Genomic DNA, 17207 nt, shown 5'->3' with positions numbered 1-17207 from the left:
GATGGCTGGCAGTCAACTTCAAGACACTTCAGGAAGGGGGCTGCTCATTGGAAAGACCAAGGCAGGATTAGAGGGTTGGAATTTAGAGCCTCATTCCCATCTCTGAGGTGGGGAGAGGGGCTGAAGGTTAAGTTGATCACAAATGGCCAATGATGTAATCAGTCATGCCTATGTAATGAAGCCTCCATAAAACTCCAAAAGGATAGGGTTCAGGAAGCTTCTGAAGCTGAACCTGTGGAGGTTCCTTGAGGTGGAACACCTGGGGATGTCATGGAAGCTCCATGCCCCTTCCCCCATATCTCATCCTGTGCATCTTTTCATCTGTATTCTTTGTGATATCCTCTATAATAAACCGGAAAACTTAAGCGTTTCCTTGAGTTCTGTGAGCCGTCCTCTCGAGTTAATCAAACCCAACGTGGAGATTGTGGAAACCCCAATTTATAGCCGATTGGACAGAAGTATACATAACAACTTGTGATTGGCATCTGAAGTTGGGGGCAGTCTTGTGGGGCTGCTCACTCAACCTGTGGGCTCAGATGCTATCTCCAGGTACAGAGTGTCAGAACTGAATTGAATTAGAGGACATCTAGCTGGTAACTGCTGCAGAACTGATTGCTTGCTTGATGTGTGGGGGAAAACCCACACACATCTGGTGTCGGAAGCATGTTGCAAGAGTATAATGGGATAAACTGAGTTCGTTTATTTCTATGTCATCAGAATCGTGCTTTCAAGTTAAATTTTCAAAACCCATATCTCACGTTTTCAAGATAAACAATAACTAGTCCTCAAGTAAGAGGGCTTAACAACACTTTTATCAAACATAGTTCATCCTAACTTTATCGTGGTGATTGGGGAGACCACTGCTTTAGCTAATTGGCTTTTATGGTGTGTGTGGGTGGGGGCAGAAACAAACTTCTCATATTTTTGGTTTTGCATATTGGAGCAGGCAAGGTGCCCACGGAAGTTAGGCTTTTACCCTCCCAGGGGACCAGGGAGACAGACAACTTCCTTGACCTTTGTTTGCATTTCACAAAGATGGCTCAACCGTGAAGTCTCAGGCCCAACTCTAAAGTTTCTTTTTTTTTTTTTTTTGACCGATAAGGGGATTGGTAACCCTTGGCTTGGTGCCATCTGCACTACGCTCAGCCAGTGAGTGCACCGGCCATCCCTATATAGGATCCGAATCCGCGGCCTCAGCGCTGTCAGCTCCGCACTCTCCCGAGTAAGACACGAGGCCGGCCCAACTCTGCAGTTACTAGAAGAAATTCCCAGTGCCCCATCCTTCGGGGCGTAGGTTTAGGGCTCGAGGACTACAACTCCCAGAATGCCTCGTTTAACCAACCAGGAAGATGGTTCTCCTCAATCCGGGTCCGGAAGAGGTTTGTTAGCATAGAGGAAGCCCGGCCAATGGGTGAGCCGGACAGGATCGAAAACCAAGCTGATAGCGCCGAATTGATTGGAAATCTTTGGCGCCTAGGTTTCAGAGGCGGGTGCGTGATGGGCGGGTGCAATGACCAATGAGAAGGAGGGGAGGTGGATCCAGGGCGTGTGGGCGGGGAGAGGTGCTGACTAGCAGGCTGTTCGCCCAATGAACTGAGGAAGTCGCTGGGGAGGGGGGCGGGGGCCGGGCGAGGCGAGTAGAGGCGGACTTGTGTGGTGGCCGAGTGTGTGCCATGGCGGAGCCGGTCCCGACGCCCCGGGGCGGCGGCGTCCGCAGAGGAGCCCGGGGGGCCCGAGGCGGCCGGGGCCGGCGTCCTCGCTCCCAGCGGTCTCCAGCCCGGCGCACTGTGGACTCGGTGCTGGTGGACTTGGTCAGCGATAGCGATGAGGATGTCCTAGAGGTCGCAACTCCGCGCACTGCTGCGGACCCGGTTGCAGTCCCTACCCCCAGCCTCCCCGTGCCGGCCGCGCCCCGGGACGACAGCGACAGCGACAGCGAAGGGGCGGACGCAAGGCCCACAGAAGCCCCGCGGGTCGCGGTCAGGCGGCGGCGGCGGCTGTTGCTGGATCCAGGGGAGGCACCGGTGGTTCCAGTGTACTCCGGGAAGGTGCAGCCAGGTCCCCGGGAGCTCCAGCGCCGAAGGGCTGAAGGGCCGGGTGCTTGGGCGACCAGAGAGGGGCCAGGGGTTCGGGGAGCAGCTCTGTTTAGGGAGTGCTGAGGCTAGGGTTCTGGGGTTGGTCTTGGGCGGCTAAACGGAAGCCAGGAGCTAGGGTGTTGGAGACCGAGAGGTGCAGGGCTCCTGGGGCTTCTGCAGACTGGGGAGTGAAGGGGTTTGGGGTATGATGGGAGTTTGGGATTCCCGGAAGCTGTAGTCTTGGGGGCATAGAGAGGCTGAGGGGCTGAGGTCCCTGAGGGTTCAGAGAAGGGCTGAAGAATCTGGGACTGGGATTTGGGGCATGTTGGATTTTAAGGTCCGGGCCCATAGATAGGAAGCCAGGGAGGTGGAGTATTGGGAGCTGGGGTCCACGGAGTTTCAGAGACTGGAGTCCCCAGGTGGTAGGTTGAACTAGGGGGCTGGGATTCCCTCGGAGTCTAGGGTAGAGGGATGGCTAGCAGCTAGTTAAAAAGGAGAACTAAACCTGGATCTTTCGAGGGGAAGGGTACTACAATTTTAGATCCTGGGAAAGCTGGACTCCTGGGTTCCTGGGAGAGAGCCATGGTATCCATATCCTTAGAGAGGACTTGAGAGCTGGGTGTCAGGGGAAGAATCATCCCCAGATTTCCCTTTTGAAGAGGGGCAACTTGGGACTGACCCTCCCACTTTTTATTCTTGCAGGTGAAAAGCAGTCTCCACCTCATCCCAGATGACCTATCCCTCCTGAAACTCTACCCCCCAGGAGCCGAGGAAGGTAAGGGAGGGCTTCCAGGGAGAGGAAGCCCAGCGCTGGCTTCTCTGAGAACACTTCCTGGAGTTTACATCCCTGCAGTCACTTGTCTCCTGAGGAAGGAGAGGGGGAAGCGCTTAGGAGAGGGGAGTCCGGGGTCCTAGCTAGAAAAAGGCTCCAGTCCTGAAAAGAGTTGGATTGTTAACCAGAAGGCACAGGAGCCGACTTAGGAAGTGCTGTCAGATCACCCTTCTCCCAACTCTAATAGGCCTAAGAGTGAGTTAATTTACAGATTTCCAGGCGCCACCCCCGGAGATTCTGATTCTGTAATCCTGAGGGGCATGGGAGGGGGAGGTGCTGAGAATCTGTGATATCTCGTTACATATGCAACAAGTTCAGTAGGAACACTCTAGAGGCAGCAGGGTGTTCTTTGAATCTTATCAGGGCTGGCCCGTCTTTGTTCTCCCCCAGTGATGTGATTTTTGCAACCCCCCCACAACAGCAGTGAATAGGAGTCAAGTCTAATAAGGAAGGGATTCCGTGGGCAAATGCAGACCTTGGACCAAGACTTCTGTACTGCGAGGGAGTTTGGTAGAGCGATTAAGAGCAGACTTAGGAGCCATCTGGCCTGGCTTTGAATCCCAGCTCTCCCCTTATTAGCTGTGTGAGTTGGGCAAGTTACTTATCTCTCAATGCTTTACTTTTCTCATAAGGAAAATGGGGATTATAGTGGACTTATGTCATAGGATTTGGTGAGAATTAATTAAAGCGAATATATAGAGCTGTCTCTTAGCTATGTACTGTACGTAGATTGGGACAGTTTCTCGAACACAGAAGTGCTATGTAAAAGGTACCTCCATTCTTGCTACACAAAATATGGGCTCAGAAGTGTTGGGCATGTCCCGTGGGAGCTTGTTAGAAATGCAGAATCTCAGGCCTCTGGCAGCTACCATATTTAGCTAGGAGAGGATTTCTGAACCTCAGCATTACTGACATTTTGGACTGGGAAATTCTGTGTTGTCAGGGGCTGTCCTGTGCATTGTAGAAAGATTAGCAGCATCCTGACCTCTATCCACTAGATGCCAGTAGCACACCCCAACCCCTCCCCCTCTGCATTGTGACAACCAAAATTGTCTCCAGACATCGCCACATGTCCCCCTGGGAGGCAAAATGGCCCCTGGTTGAGAACCACTGATCTAGGGTTTATCATTGCTTTATTTTCACAGTATTTACTTTTATGGTTTATGATGATCTTTTATTGGTGGCAAGCAGATGGAAAAAAGCTTCTATATTCTAGAATACTACCTGGTTCTGTTTCATAAGAAATTTAAGTTAAAATGAGTGATGTAAAGAAAAATATTAAACAACAATCATGTCCCTTGAGCACTTTCCCAGTGTTATTTCATGGTCCCACATGCAGGGGCTCTGTAGTCTCCTCCTTTCTGACCCCCTGCCCTCTCTTGGGTAACCCTCTCCCACTTTCTCCTCTGCCCACAGAGGAGGATATGGCAGATCCTAGCCGTGTCCACCACGAAGATCCCTCATTTCCAGACTGTCCCTGGAAGAAGAGGCTGAGGAGTAAGGACAAAGAAGAAAAGAAGGAAAAGGTGTTTCTGTGAGTGTGGCCAGGGCACTCGGGCTCTAGGAGCAGGAAGGGAGTCAGAGGGGTAAGCTGAGGCAGGTGGGACTCTTGGGTGGCTCCTGAAAGGGTAAAGAAAAGGGATGGAAGGAGTCTTGAGGCTCAGTGGGGAGGAAGCTCTTTGGAGAAGAGGTGGCCTACCCTGGAGGATGACAGCAGACCCTTCAGGACCACTCATGGTGGTGTGGTGACGGGTGAGCTCACACCCCCCAGCACCCTGCCCTGTCTTCTCTGTGCTTCTCTTTTCCTCTTCTGTAAGGCGGAGATAGCAGTGGTACTGTTAGGACTGTCACGTAGATAGGAGTTAACTTTTTTTTTTTTTTCCTTTTTGTCTTTTTTCGTGTCTGGCAATGGATCGCAACCCTCAGTGTTGCGCCCGTACCGGACCGGGACCGGCAAACGGGATCGCAACCCTCGGTGTTGCGCCCACACCTCGCTCAGCCAGTGAGCGGGAACTGGTCTGTATGTGGGATCCGAACCCTTGGCGGGAGCGCCGCCGCGCTCCCAAGCAGCGCACTGTAGCAGTGCACCACCGGGCCGGCCCCGATAGGAGTTAACTTTTGATATGTAGTAAGTGCTTGGCGTCTGTTGGATGTTATCAGACATTTACCTGGGAAGTGACTTTTATTTTTTGATGGCTGGCTGAACAGTAAGGGGAACCAAACACTTGACCTTGGTGTTACAAGGTTGCACCCTAACCAACTGAGCTAACCAGCCAGCCCTTGACTTATCTTAAAAGTGAGGCGTGTTCCCAATATTGGGGCCAGGTAAATAGAAAAATGATGTCTCAGGTTTCCCTGTCCCTTACCTACTCGTCTTCCGGTAAAATGAGTGTTACTGGAAAGTGCCCCCTGTTATTCTGTAGCTCCCCCCCTGGTTCCTGGATGACCACAGCCTGTGAAGCGAGGCGTGGGGCTGGGGTCTCTGCCTCGCCTTCAACCTGCTCTTCTCTTCTCCCTATAGGAGAACCTCTCCTTTGCACCCACCTCCCTCCAGGACCAAAAGCAGGAAGCATACCCGGGCACTGCGGAAGTTAAGGTGCCAACGGCAGAGGGCTCTGGCTGGGGTGGAGAGGGGCAATCTGGGAGGGTGGCCAACCCCGGCTGACCCAAAGTGCTGTCTGCATCCCAGGGAGGTGAACAGGCGCCTCCAACACCTCCGTTCCTGCCTGAGCCCCCAGCAGCACCACGGTCAAGACCACCAGAGCCAAGAGGATGAGGTGGTCCTAGTGGAGGGGCCCCTCCTCCCAGCGAGCCCCCGACTCTTCCCACTCAAAATCCGGTGCCGGGCTGACCTGGTCAGATTGCCCGTTAGAATGGTAAGTGCCTGAGGACATGTGGGAAAAGGACCCTGGAGCTGCCTTTGGCGGGACTGTGGCGGCCTGCAGGGTTGCACTGGCAGAAGGGACCTGTCTTCCTTTGCCTCTCCTGCTCTCTGGAGCCGCCCACCCCTCTTTCAGCCCTTCATACTGGGGCACTTGCCTCTGTCTGTATTTTTTCTCACTCTCCATTCTCTTTCTGGCAAATCTGTGACCCATTCTTCAAGGCTCTATGGAGCATCCTGTCTTTGAGGAAACTTTTTTTGGTATCCCTCCTCAGGGTGAGCCCCTCCTGCTTTCCTCCCCTGCTTCCCTCTAGCACTTGCTCTTGCTGCACTGGACACAGCAGGTGTCACTCGATCACCCTGAGCTCCCCCAGCTTCCTGGTGAAGGCTGGTATTTCATACAGATGGCCCTGGTTCAACACCAGGAATGATGACAGAAGTGACCATTTATTGAGCACTAACCATGCTTCAGCCAAGCAGCTAAGCAGAGACAGCCCATGGCCTTATCAACAGTGCACCTGCTTCCTTTGCCCTGTGGAGTGCTCTTAGAGTATATGAGTTTGTTGCCAACGTTTGCAATGGGTGATTTCCTACAAAAGTCTCGATTTCTGGTTTCTCTTAAAAATAGGAAGGTGTAGTCACACTGGCCCATGGTCCCGCATGGTGCCAATCAGCTGGAGCTGCGTGACAGCCAGCCGTTTTGATTTGGGGTGTGTGAACTCTGGTCTGCTGCAGCCCCACCATTCCCTTTTCCTCCTAACCCGTGGCCACTTCATTTCTCTGTTACTTGCCTGAACCCCTTACTAACACGATTTTATTTTGTACCTGGCCAGATAAATATGATGAAACTCACAGCTGAGGAGGTCAGCAAGTAGCTAGGGCCAGGACTTGTGTTTGGCATGGTGGGGGTGGGGTGGGGAGTATTAAGGCAGGAGGGTCTCCTTTACCTCTGTCCCCATCCCCAGTCGGAGCCCCTACAGAGCGTGGTGGACCACATGGCCACCCATCTGGGGGTGTCCCCAAGCAGGATCCTATTGCTCTTTGGAGAGACAGAGCTGTCCCCTACTGCCACCCCCAGGACCCTAAAGCTTGGAGTGGCCGACATCATTGGTGAGAGGGAAGGCAGGGAGGTGGGGCCTTGAAGAGGCTTTTGTCACGGGAAGGGGATGTGGGAAAAGGTCCAGAATGGGCCCAGCTTCCAGCCCCCAACTTAGGCCAAGCTTCCCGATCCTTCCTCCCACAGACTGTGTGGTGCTAGCAAGTTCTTCGGAGGCCACAGAGACGTCCCAACAGCTCCAGCTCCGGGTACAGGGGAGAGAGAAACACCAGATGCTGGAGGTCTCGCTGTCTCAGGTGAGTGGGGACGTGGCTGTCCATGCTCCTCCCCCTCCCTCTGCCACCTCTTGTCAGTTAATGGAGGATGGATTCCTCCTAATCCCAACTCGCTGGGGAAACTGCCCTCCGTCTTCTTGGGTTCCAACCTCCAACATAGCAGAAAAAGCCCACTGTTCACCCTCCCTCCCTACTTCTGCTAGGAACCTCATCTCTAGTCCATGTGTCCCCTTGGTGTCCTGACTCCATGTTCTGGTTAAAATGGAAAGGACCCTTGGACAGAAACCAATGCAACCCATTAAAATAACAAAGCCACACTTCTTTTTTTTTTTAATAGTGTCTCGTGCAATGTTATTCATTTATTTATTTGTTTGAAGGCTGGCTGGTACTGGGGATCTGAACCCTAGACCTTGGTGTTATAACACTGTGCTCTAACCAAGTGAGCTAATTGGCCAGGCACCTAAAGCCACTCTTCTAAGTGCCAATCCCCGTGCTGAGGTTAGTTACTTCACATTCAGGATAATATTTAATTTCACAACAGTCTTATGTGGTAAGGCACTGTTATTACCCTCATTTAACAAATAGGGAAGCCGAGGTCGAGAGAGAGAGAGTAGCTTGCTGTGTTAGTTTCTTATGGCAACTGTGACAAACAACACAAACTGGGTTGCTTAAAGCAACAGAATCTGTTCTCTTGTAGTTCTGGAGGCTAGAAGTCCAAGATCAAGGTGTCAAGCCGTGCTCCCACTAAGACTCTGGGTATATTCTTTCCTTGCCTCTTTCTAGCTTCTGAAGGTGGCCAGACTTCCTTGGCTTACAGCTATATTACTACAATCTCCACCTCTATCATTACATGGTATTCTCCCTGTGTGTCTCTGTGTCTCTGTTTTCTCATAAGGACATAAGTCATATAGGACTAGCATCCACCCTAATCAAGTATGCTCTCATCTTGACTTGATTACATCTGCAAAGGCCTTACTTCCAAATGAGGTCACACGCACATTTACCAGGGATTAGGACCACAAGGTATCTTATTGGACGGACACAATTCTAGCCATAACAGTCTGCCCTCTAGTCCCTCAAAATTCATGTCCTTCTCATATATAATATGAGAAAATATTCATCCCATTCCAATATCTGTAAAAGTCTCGACCCATTCCAGCATCAACTTTAAGTCCAAAATCTCATCTAAATATAATCAACTCAAAAAGTTCCAATCTTATCTTCTATTTTTTTTTTTTTTTTCTTAAAAGATGACCGGTAAGGGGATCTTAATCCTTGACTTGGTGTTGTCAGCACCACGCTCACCCAGTGAGCAAACCGGCCATCCCTATATGGGATCTGAACCCGTGGCCTTGGTGTTATCAGCACCGCACTCTCCCGAGTGAGCCACGGGCTGGCCCCAATCTTATCTTCTAAATCATCTAAATCAGTTGTAGGTGAGACTCAGTATAGCATCCTGAAACAAAATTCTGCTCCGTTTGCGGACCTGTAAAATCTAGAAAACAAGTTATCTGCTTCCAAAATACAACAATGGAACAGGCATAAGATAGACATTCCCAGTTCCAAAAGGGAGAAATCAGAAGGAAAAAAGGAATCACAGTGCCCAAGCAAGTCCAAATCCCAGCAGGACAAATTCCATTAGATTTCAAGGCTTAAGAATAATCTTCTAGGGGGCCGGCCTGTGGCTCACTCGGTAGAGTGCGGTGCTGATAACACCAAGGCCACGGGTTCGGATCCCATATAGGGATGGCCGGTTCGCTCACTGTCTGAGCGTGGTGCTGACAACACCAAGTCGAGTGTTAAGATCCCCTTACCGGTCATCTTTTAAAAAAAAAAAGAATAATCTTCTAGGGCTGTATGCTCTGTCCTCTCTGCCCATCAAGGTGGTGGCCCTACTTTCTTGTCCCAGGGAGGTTTTGTTAGCTCTGCTCTGAGTCATTTTTCCTTCATTTCATCCTGTCTCTGTTCTTTTCAGTCCAGGTGGACCGTGTTTCTACTGGTATAAAATTCTTGAAAATCTTGCTGGTCTTCTGTGGCTATCAAGAAGATCTGCATCATTAGATACAAGGGTTCTGTACAGATGAATTTCTAACTTCTGCTGAGATGATTGATTGGACCCATAAATCACATGTCTAATCTCCTTAGCAAATGGTTGTCTAGTTACACTCTTGGCCCTGTTTCCAGAGCATACTATCTGGATAGGCTGAGAATGTTCCAGATGACCAAGTGCTGGCTCCTTTTTGCTTAATGTCCTTCCTTCACTTATTTCTTCCTCTTGCATTTTACAATAACAGAAAAGAGAAATCAGGCCACACTTTCCACGTTACCTGGAAATCTCAGCTAGAAATAAGTTCATCACTTACAAGTTCTGTTTTCTGCCACCGAGCAGTAGAACATAATTCAGCCAAGTTCTCTGCTACTTTATAAAAGGATCACCTTTATTCCAGTTTCCGATAAGACATTCCTCATTTCTGTCAGAGACCTAACCAGAAGCACCTTTATTGTTTTATTTTTTATTTTTTGGTGGCTGGACAGTACAGGGATCTGAACCTGTAACTTCAGAATTATCAGCGCCATATTCTAACCAAGTTAGCTAACCATCCAGACCCGGAAGCATCTTTAATGTTCATATTTCTAGCAGCCTTCTGTTTGTGACAGTATGTCTTCTCTCTCTCTCTTTTTTTTTGGTGGCTGGCTGGTACAGGGATCTGAACCCTTCACCTTGGGTGTTACAACACTGTGCTCTAACCAACCGAGCCAACCAACCAGCCCATGTATGTTCACTTAAGATGACAGAAGCTTTCTCTGCAGCTCTCTTCTTTGTGAGCCCTCGTCAGAATTGCCTTAATGTCTATATTTCTACCGACAGTCTCTTCAAGGCAATCTAGGCATTTTTTAGCATGCACCCCCAAATTCTTCCAGCCTCTGTCCATTTCCAAAGCCACAGCACATTTTAGGCATTTATTATAATAGCACCCCACTTCTGTATTATGGCTACTGTAAGAAAGTACCACAAACCAGGTGGCTTAAAACAACAGAAATTTATTCTCTCTCAGTTCTAGAAGCTAGAAATCTGAAATCAAGGTGTCAGCAGGGTCATCGTCCCTCTGAGACTCTGAGTAGGATCCTTCCTTGTCTCTTTCTAGCTTCTGATGGTGGCTGGCAATCCTTGGCATTCCTTGGCTAGCAGCTGCCATCACTCCAGTCTGCCTCTGTCATCACATGGCATTTTCCCCATGTGTCTTTGTGTCTCATTTTATAAGGACACTGCATTAGTGCCTATCCTAATCGAGTGCAACATTGTCCTGATAACATCTGCAAAGGCCCTATTTCCAAATAACCAGGAGTTAGGACCACAAGGTATCTTTTCTGGGAGACGCAATTCAACCCATAACACTTATCTAAGTCACACACCTAGTAAGGGGAGAACCTGGCCTCCAGCTCGGATCATCCTCCATCAACAATCTGGGCTCTCTTAACCATTGTGATACATATTTCCATTTTGTGGGTGAGGCAACTAGGCTTGTGGACCTTTCCTAACCCAGAGCCCACACCTCCAAGTCTTGAGCTCTGTGGCCCCCACTTTCTACCTGAGGAACATATGGCCCAGAGGGAGGAAGGGACTTGTCCCGGTTCCCAGAGAGGGACCCAGCTATGCTGGCTTCTTTGTCCACTCACCTTCTCCACTGTGGGCTGTGACTTTACTGATTTGGCCCCGTGTCCTCCCTGTCCCAAGTGGTCTGTCCATCCCTACAGGAACTAGCCAGCCCCTCCTTTCCAATCCTTACACCCATCTTTTTCCCCTCTATCCAGGATTCTCCTCTCAAGACACTCATGACCCGCTATGAGGAGGCCATGGGACTCTCAGGACACAAACTCTCCTTCTTCTTTGATGGGACAAAGCTCTCAGGCAAGGAGCTGCCGGCTGATCTGGGCATGGAATCTGGGGACCTCATTGAGGTCTGGGGCTGAAACCCCACTCCCTGTTTGGAGGCCCAGCCTGGACTTGGAGAGAATGTCTCCCCTTTTTTGCCTCAAAGGCTAGCAGATACTAAGCTAGAACTTATCTTTAAACCGAAGCAAAATGAAGGAGTGACCTTTGATCCCCTCTTCTGTTGATCCTGGTTTCAAGCCATTAACTACTTGGCGTGGTGGTTGTTGCTGCCCTGGGTGGCCTGTGGCTCCATCCACATGGCTGGGTTTGCAGCCCCTTTGACATGGAAAAGGTGTGTCCCACTCCCCACTCCCTTCCACCTCCATCATCACCCTTTCCTCAATGAAATTTCTGTTCTGTGAAGCTTTGCTTGTGTTTAAAGAGCGACTTGAAATAGATAAGACTCGGGTATGGGCTTCTAGGCCTGGGAATTATGCCACGCCTAGGACCAGTAGTGGCCTTAGTCTCATTTGGGGGTTGGTTTCTTGTTTGTTTTTGTGGCAGGCCAGTATGGATCCGAAAAAATGTTTTTGTTTTCAGGGTTTTTTTTTTTTTTTTTTAATCATTTGGGGGTTGGGAGTGAAGTTCGCTTGAGGCACATACACTGGTGTGGTTCCCTGGCTGACAGGAATGTAAATGATCAAGCTCACACACACATTAGCTTACGCATAGGCAGACAACTGGGACACTCTGTTGAAGGATAAAGGTAGTGGGTTCTTAGCCCTGGGAGTCTTCCTCACCCCGAGGACACTTTATAACCACACTCTCTGGTACACACCTCCTGGTGCATACACCTAAGACATAACTGAGCACATTCAGGCGTTCCGTTTTGGATCTCGGGAATGCAGTCCCACGCAAGGATTCTATAGTTTTATGGTTTTCCCCTTCTTCACACTGTCTTCTCCCATAAGCACACAAACAAATATTTTATTCCATGTCTTTGAATATGAATGTATCCTTGGAAGATGCAATGTTTCCAGTGTGAATATGCTTTTACTGTACATGAGCGATAGTGTGCAATAGATCTTACACTGTTTTCACTCACTATCTGTAAGATCTGGCCCCATTGCTAGTTCTAGACCTGAGCTGTTACTTGGAACTGCTGCGTGGTGCCCCACGGTGGCATCAATTGCATTTTACTTAGACATTGGCCTTAAGAGGTGGACACCTGGTGCCTCCAACTCCTCAGCACCGGATACAAGGCCACGATAAACATTCTTTTATGTGTCCCCTTCTGTGCTGGTGTGAAATTCTCTGACACATGTACCCAGGATGAGATTATGAGTCATATGCATTAATTTCTCTGTGGTTTTCCAGATTTTTCTTTGGAATGTTGATTGACTCTCCCACTTGAGGCTTCCCATTTCTCATCCTCACCAGATCTTGGGATTGCCCAACTTTCTAATTTTTGCCAGTCTGATGGGTATAAAGTGGCACTGTGTTTTAATGTACATTCATCTGATCACCATTAATTCTGGGAAAATTTTCACATACCTGTCAACCTTTCTGGTTTCTCTTTCTGTGAATTGCTCATTTTCTCATAGGGGCTTCCTGTCTTTATTGGTTTATTCTCAGGAGTTGCTTGTATTCCTGGGCAATTGCCAGTAACTCTCAAAATGGTACTTTGTCTCTAGGGGTATCCTTCACTAAACAGACATTCTTAATTCTTTTTTTCTTTTGCTCTTTTTTTCATTTCTTTTTTTATGTTTTTTTCTTATTCTTTTTTTTGATATTTTAAATTTTAATGTAGATGAATTAACTGTTTTGTCATAAAGTTTGTTGCTCTTGATTTCTTCTTTAAAAATAGTTAAGATATTTTACATTTTCTTCTGTTAGCTCACTGTTTTTTGTTTTTCATACTGAGGCCACTAAATAGGGCTGAAGTCCAGCCCATACCCCTGTTGTGGTGCCTTGGCTGGCATCTGTTCCGAGTGGTCACACACACTTGTTCTGATTCGCTGATGCCAGGCTGTACTGGTTGCTAAGTATCAACATAATTTTAAAACTATTTGAAATGCATTGTTATATATGAATCTAAGTTTTATATTTTACCATATAAAGAGGCAGTTTTCTCAGTACTGTCTACTAATAAAGCCATTAATCTTCCACTGATACATGGTATAATTTTAGCAAAAGCATGTCAACTTCTTAAAACTTTTTTTTTTGGAAAGTGGCATTCCCTTGAGTTTTATAACATTTAAATAATCTATGATATGGTATAGCTCTCCATTTTTTTTTTAAAAGATGACCGGTAAGGGGATCTTAACCCTTGACTTGGTGTTGTCAGCACCACGCTCAGCCAGTGAGCAACCGGCCATCCCTATGTGGGATCCGAACCCGGGGCCTTGGTGTTATCAGCACCGCACTCTCCCGAGTGAGCCACGGGCCGGCCCCCATAGCTCTCCATTTTTATCAGATCATTTATGTCCATTAATAAGTTTGAAAACATTTCAATTATATGTTCAGTCTCAACAGAATAAATGGGAATACATTCAACTTGTACATACTTGAGGATTCCTGTCTTTGTGGCCCTCACGTCACCCCCACTAAGGTCCTTGGTGACAGAGACCATTAGTTATTCCCTCATATCCGTACTTTCTCCTTCCAGGGTATTAGAACCCATGGTTTTTAGTGAAACACAGAGATACAGAATAAAGATAGTGTACAAATCCAAAACCCAAAGTGCTCCAAAATCTGAATCTTTCTGAGTGTCAACATGAAGCCATAAGTGGAAAATTCCACACCTTCTTTCTGATGGTTCAATGTATGTAAACTTTTTTTTTTTTGGCGGCTGGCTGGTACAGGGATCTGAACTCTTGACCTTGGTGTTATCAACACCGCTCTCTAACCAACTGAGCTAACCAGCCAGCTCTACACAAACTTTATTTCGTGCACAAAATTATTAAAAATAATGTATAAAATTACCTTTAGGCTAGTTGAATAAAGCATATATGAAACAAATGAATTTTGTGTTTAGACTTGGATCCCATCCCAAAGAATCTCATTATGTATACGCAAATGTGCCAAAATCTGAAAAAAATCCAAAATCTGGAACACTTCTGGTTGAAAGCATTTCAGATGTGGGATACCCAGCCTGTACTTCCCAGCCTCTATGGCAGCTAGATCTGGCCAAGTGCCAATTCAGGCTCCTGGGGTTTAAGTGGAAGAGAGGTGTCACCTCTAGGAATTGTCCATAGGGGGCAGTGTGTCCCCCTCCTTTGCTTGCTTCGTGCCTGGTGATAGGAACAGCCTCGTTGACATGAAGTGTACCTCCAGAATGGAAGCCACGTGGGGCAGGACAGCAAGAGAAGGAGGCTGCGTCTCAGCCTCCACATAGTGCCTGACCAGCCCCGCACTGCAGACCTCTGGGCTTCTTCGTGAAACAGGAAACTGTCTTGCTTAAATACACTATTACTTTAGGATTTCTGTTGCTTGTAACCACACCCAGTTTTAACCCCCGGTGAGATTTTTCTTGAGATTTATATCCAGGAGCGGAATCACTAGTCACTAGTTGAATACGCACTTACTCAGCTTCTCTCGAATACTGTTAGCTTGCTAACCAGAGTGGCTGGACCTCTTTATAAGTCCATTAGCAAGAGCTGGAAGATTCCAGCTCTTGCTTGTCATCCCCAGCACTTAGTCTAGGGAGGGTATGGGAGGGACTACTTATTGTAAAAGATTTTGCATTTCTTCTATGTTGAGAGAGATCATTCCATCTCTTCACGTGTCTAAAAGACTTTTGTTGAGTGATCTTTCTAAAATTGTCCTGATTAGAGACCTTTGAAACTTTAGTGAGCCTTTACTCAGTGCCATATGCCAAGCTTGGCACTTTTCATAATCTCATTCATCCTCAGGGCCATCCTATGAGGTAGCTGGTGTTATTATTCCCTTCTTACAGAAGAGAAACAAGCTTAGAAAGATTCATTGACCTGCTCCAGACCACACTGCCACCCACTGCAGAGCCAGGTGTAAACACACATGGGCCTGACATAGGACTGAGAATTCTTTTTTTATTATTCTTTCTTTTTTGGCAGCCGGCCGGCACAGGGATCCGATCCCTTGACCTTGGTGTTTGTTACAAGGTTGTGCTAACCAACTGAGCTAACTGGCCTGCCCAGGACTAAGCATTCTTGAGGAGACTGGTGATTCTTAGATTTTTACAAGCACAGAATCATCAGGGGATCAGCAGCTCTGCGGTGGGGCTGAGATGTCACAATTCTAAGAAGCTCCCAGGTGATGTGACATTGCTGACCACTCTGGGTGCAGCAGGATATCATTTTGCCGTTTTTCTGTATACAGTACTTTTAAAACCTCCCATCTCCCCACCCCTCCAACACAGGGGTCGGTTCCTCTATAAAGCCTCTCATAGGACTGGTCACAGCTCTTGTGTGTCCCACCTCAGTGGGGAGCAGGGGACTAGCTCAGCACACCATCCACTTTGCTCCCCTGCTGGACTGTAAGCTCCCTGAGGACACTTTATCTTGTTCTTCTTGGAGATCTCCAGCTCAGTGTCTGCAGTTAGCTAACAAATGTTTGTCAAATGAATGATCAAGCCCCGCCTCAAAGAATCTTACTACTATCCATCTCATTGCACAAGCCAGAGAAGTTTCCCTCTTGATACTCCTTCATCCCCCATTCCCACTCCAACACTAAACCAACCCAACTGCCCCAGCTCACTCTCAAATCTGCTCACTTCTGTCCCTCTCCGTCCCATCCTGGTCCAAGGCACCACTGCCTACAGCCTCGTCTAATGCCACATCCCTCTGGCTCCCTCTAGTACGCCTTCTGGGCTGCAGCCAGAGCAAATCTCAAATGCAATCTTTTCCTCCTCATCTGAGCTCAAGGACCAGTTAATCAGAGAAGTTTTCAACCTCCCCGACCAGATCACGTCCTTCTCTCTCTCTTTTTTTTTTTTAAAGATGACCGGTAAGGGGATCTTAACCCTCGACTTGGTGTTGTTAGCACCACGCTCACCCAGTGAGCGAACCGGCCATCCCTATATGGGATCCGAACCTGTGGCCTTAGTGTTATCAGCACCACACTCTCCCGAGTGAGCCACGGGCCGGCCCTCGCGTCCTCCTCTTATCAGGTCTTTAAAATACCCATACGTGGAACTTCTCTTTTGGTGGCACTTGTCACAGGTGATCTTTTTTTTTTTTTTGAGAAATTTCATGTGTATTTAAATTTCATGAACCACAACTTCCACAACAAATAGAGCAGAAGTTGGACTCCTGTTTCAACTGATTACACCATATTTCTTTATCAGACCTTAAAGTAGCCCTTAAAGGAATTGTAATCGAGAGTTCTATGAAATTAAAAAATAAAAAAGAGATCTATGAAATTAAAAAGTACCTGTACTCAGAGAAGAGCTGAACATTTTTTTCCCTTTTGGCAAAACCAATTAGTGTTACAATATTTTCTTTGATAACCAGAAAGCTTTATTTTCATTAATGTCTAGTGGTATTGTATTTGGACTATAAGCTTTTTTTCTTTTTTTTTTAACTTATTAGAGTCTAATTTACATGCCTCAACATTTGCTCATTTTAAGCATACAGTTCAGTAAGTTTTAGCAGACGTAAAGTTGTGCAAAATTTTTCTCCTCTTTCCCTTGCCCCCAGGCAACCACTGATCTGCTTCTGTTATCTTTGCCTTTTCTAGATTTTCATATACATGGAATAATATAGTATACAATATTTTGTGTATACAATTTTCGTGTCTGGCTTCTTTCACTTAGCATGTTTTTGAGATTTATCCATACTGTATCAGTAATTCATTCCTTTTTCTAAGTAGTTTTCCATGGTGTATACTATTCATCTGTTGATAGGTGAGGTTTCTTTCCTGATTAAAAAAATTTTTTTTGACTATTATGAATAAAGCTTCTATAAACATTCATACACAGGGTTTTGTTTGGATGTGTTTTCATTTCTCGTCGGATAGCTAGGACTGCAATTGCTGGGTCATATGAAAAGTGTATATTTAGGGCCGGCCTGTGGCTCACTCGGGAGAGTGTGGTGCTGATAACACCAAGGCCACAGGTTCGGATCCTATATAGGGATGGCTGGTTCGCTCACTGGGTGAGCGCGGTGTGGGTGACACCATACCAAGGGTTGCGATCCCCTTACTGGTCACGAAAAAAAAAAAAAAGTGTCTATT

At 47.5% G+C, this 17207-nt stretch overlaps 1 protein-coding gene across 1 annotated transcript; it reads left to right on the top strand.

Annotated features, from left to right (window-relative positions):
- Window positions 1-1673: 1673 nt before the first annotated feature.
- NFATC2IP (nuclear factor of activated T-cells, cytoplasmic, calcineurin-dependent 2 interacting protein) lies at window positions 1674-13166 on the top strand. The gene is given in 8 exon segments (XM_008579013.1): window positions 1674-2048; window positions 2778-2850; window positions 4324-4447; window positions 5429-5503; window positions 5597-5783; window positions 6754-6898; window positions 7032-7141; window positions 10934-13166. Coding segments are annotated over 8 exon segments (1248 nt in total). The 3' UTR covers window positions 11093-13166.
- Window positions 13167-17207: the final 4041 nt, after the last annotated feature.

This window comes from Galeopterus variegatus, unplaced genomic scaffold (assembly GCF_000696425.1).
Source record: "Galeopterus variegatus unplaced genomic scaffold, G_variegatus-3.0.2 Scaffold1799, whole genome shotgun sequence".
Classification (NCBI taxonomy): Eukaryota; Metazoa; Chordata; class Mammalia; order Dermoptera; family Cynocephalidae; genus Galeopterus; species Galeopterus variegatus.
The sequence above is the reverse complement of the archived record's forward strand: the minus strand, read 5'-3'. Positions and strand labels throughout refer to the sequence as shown.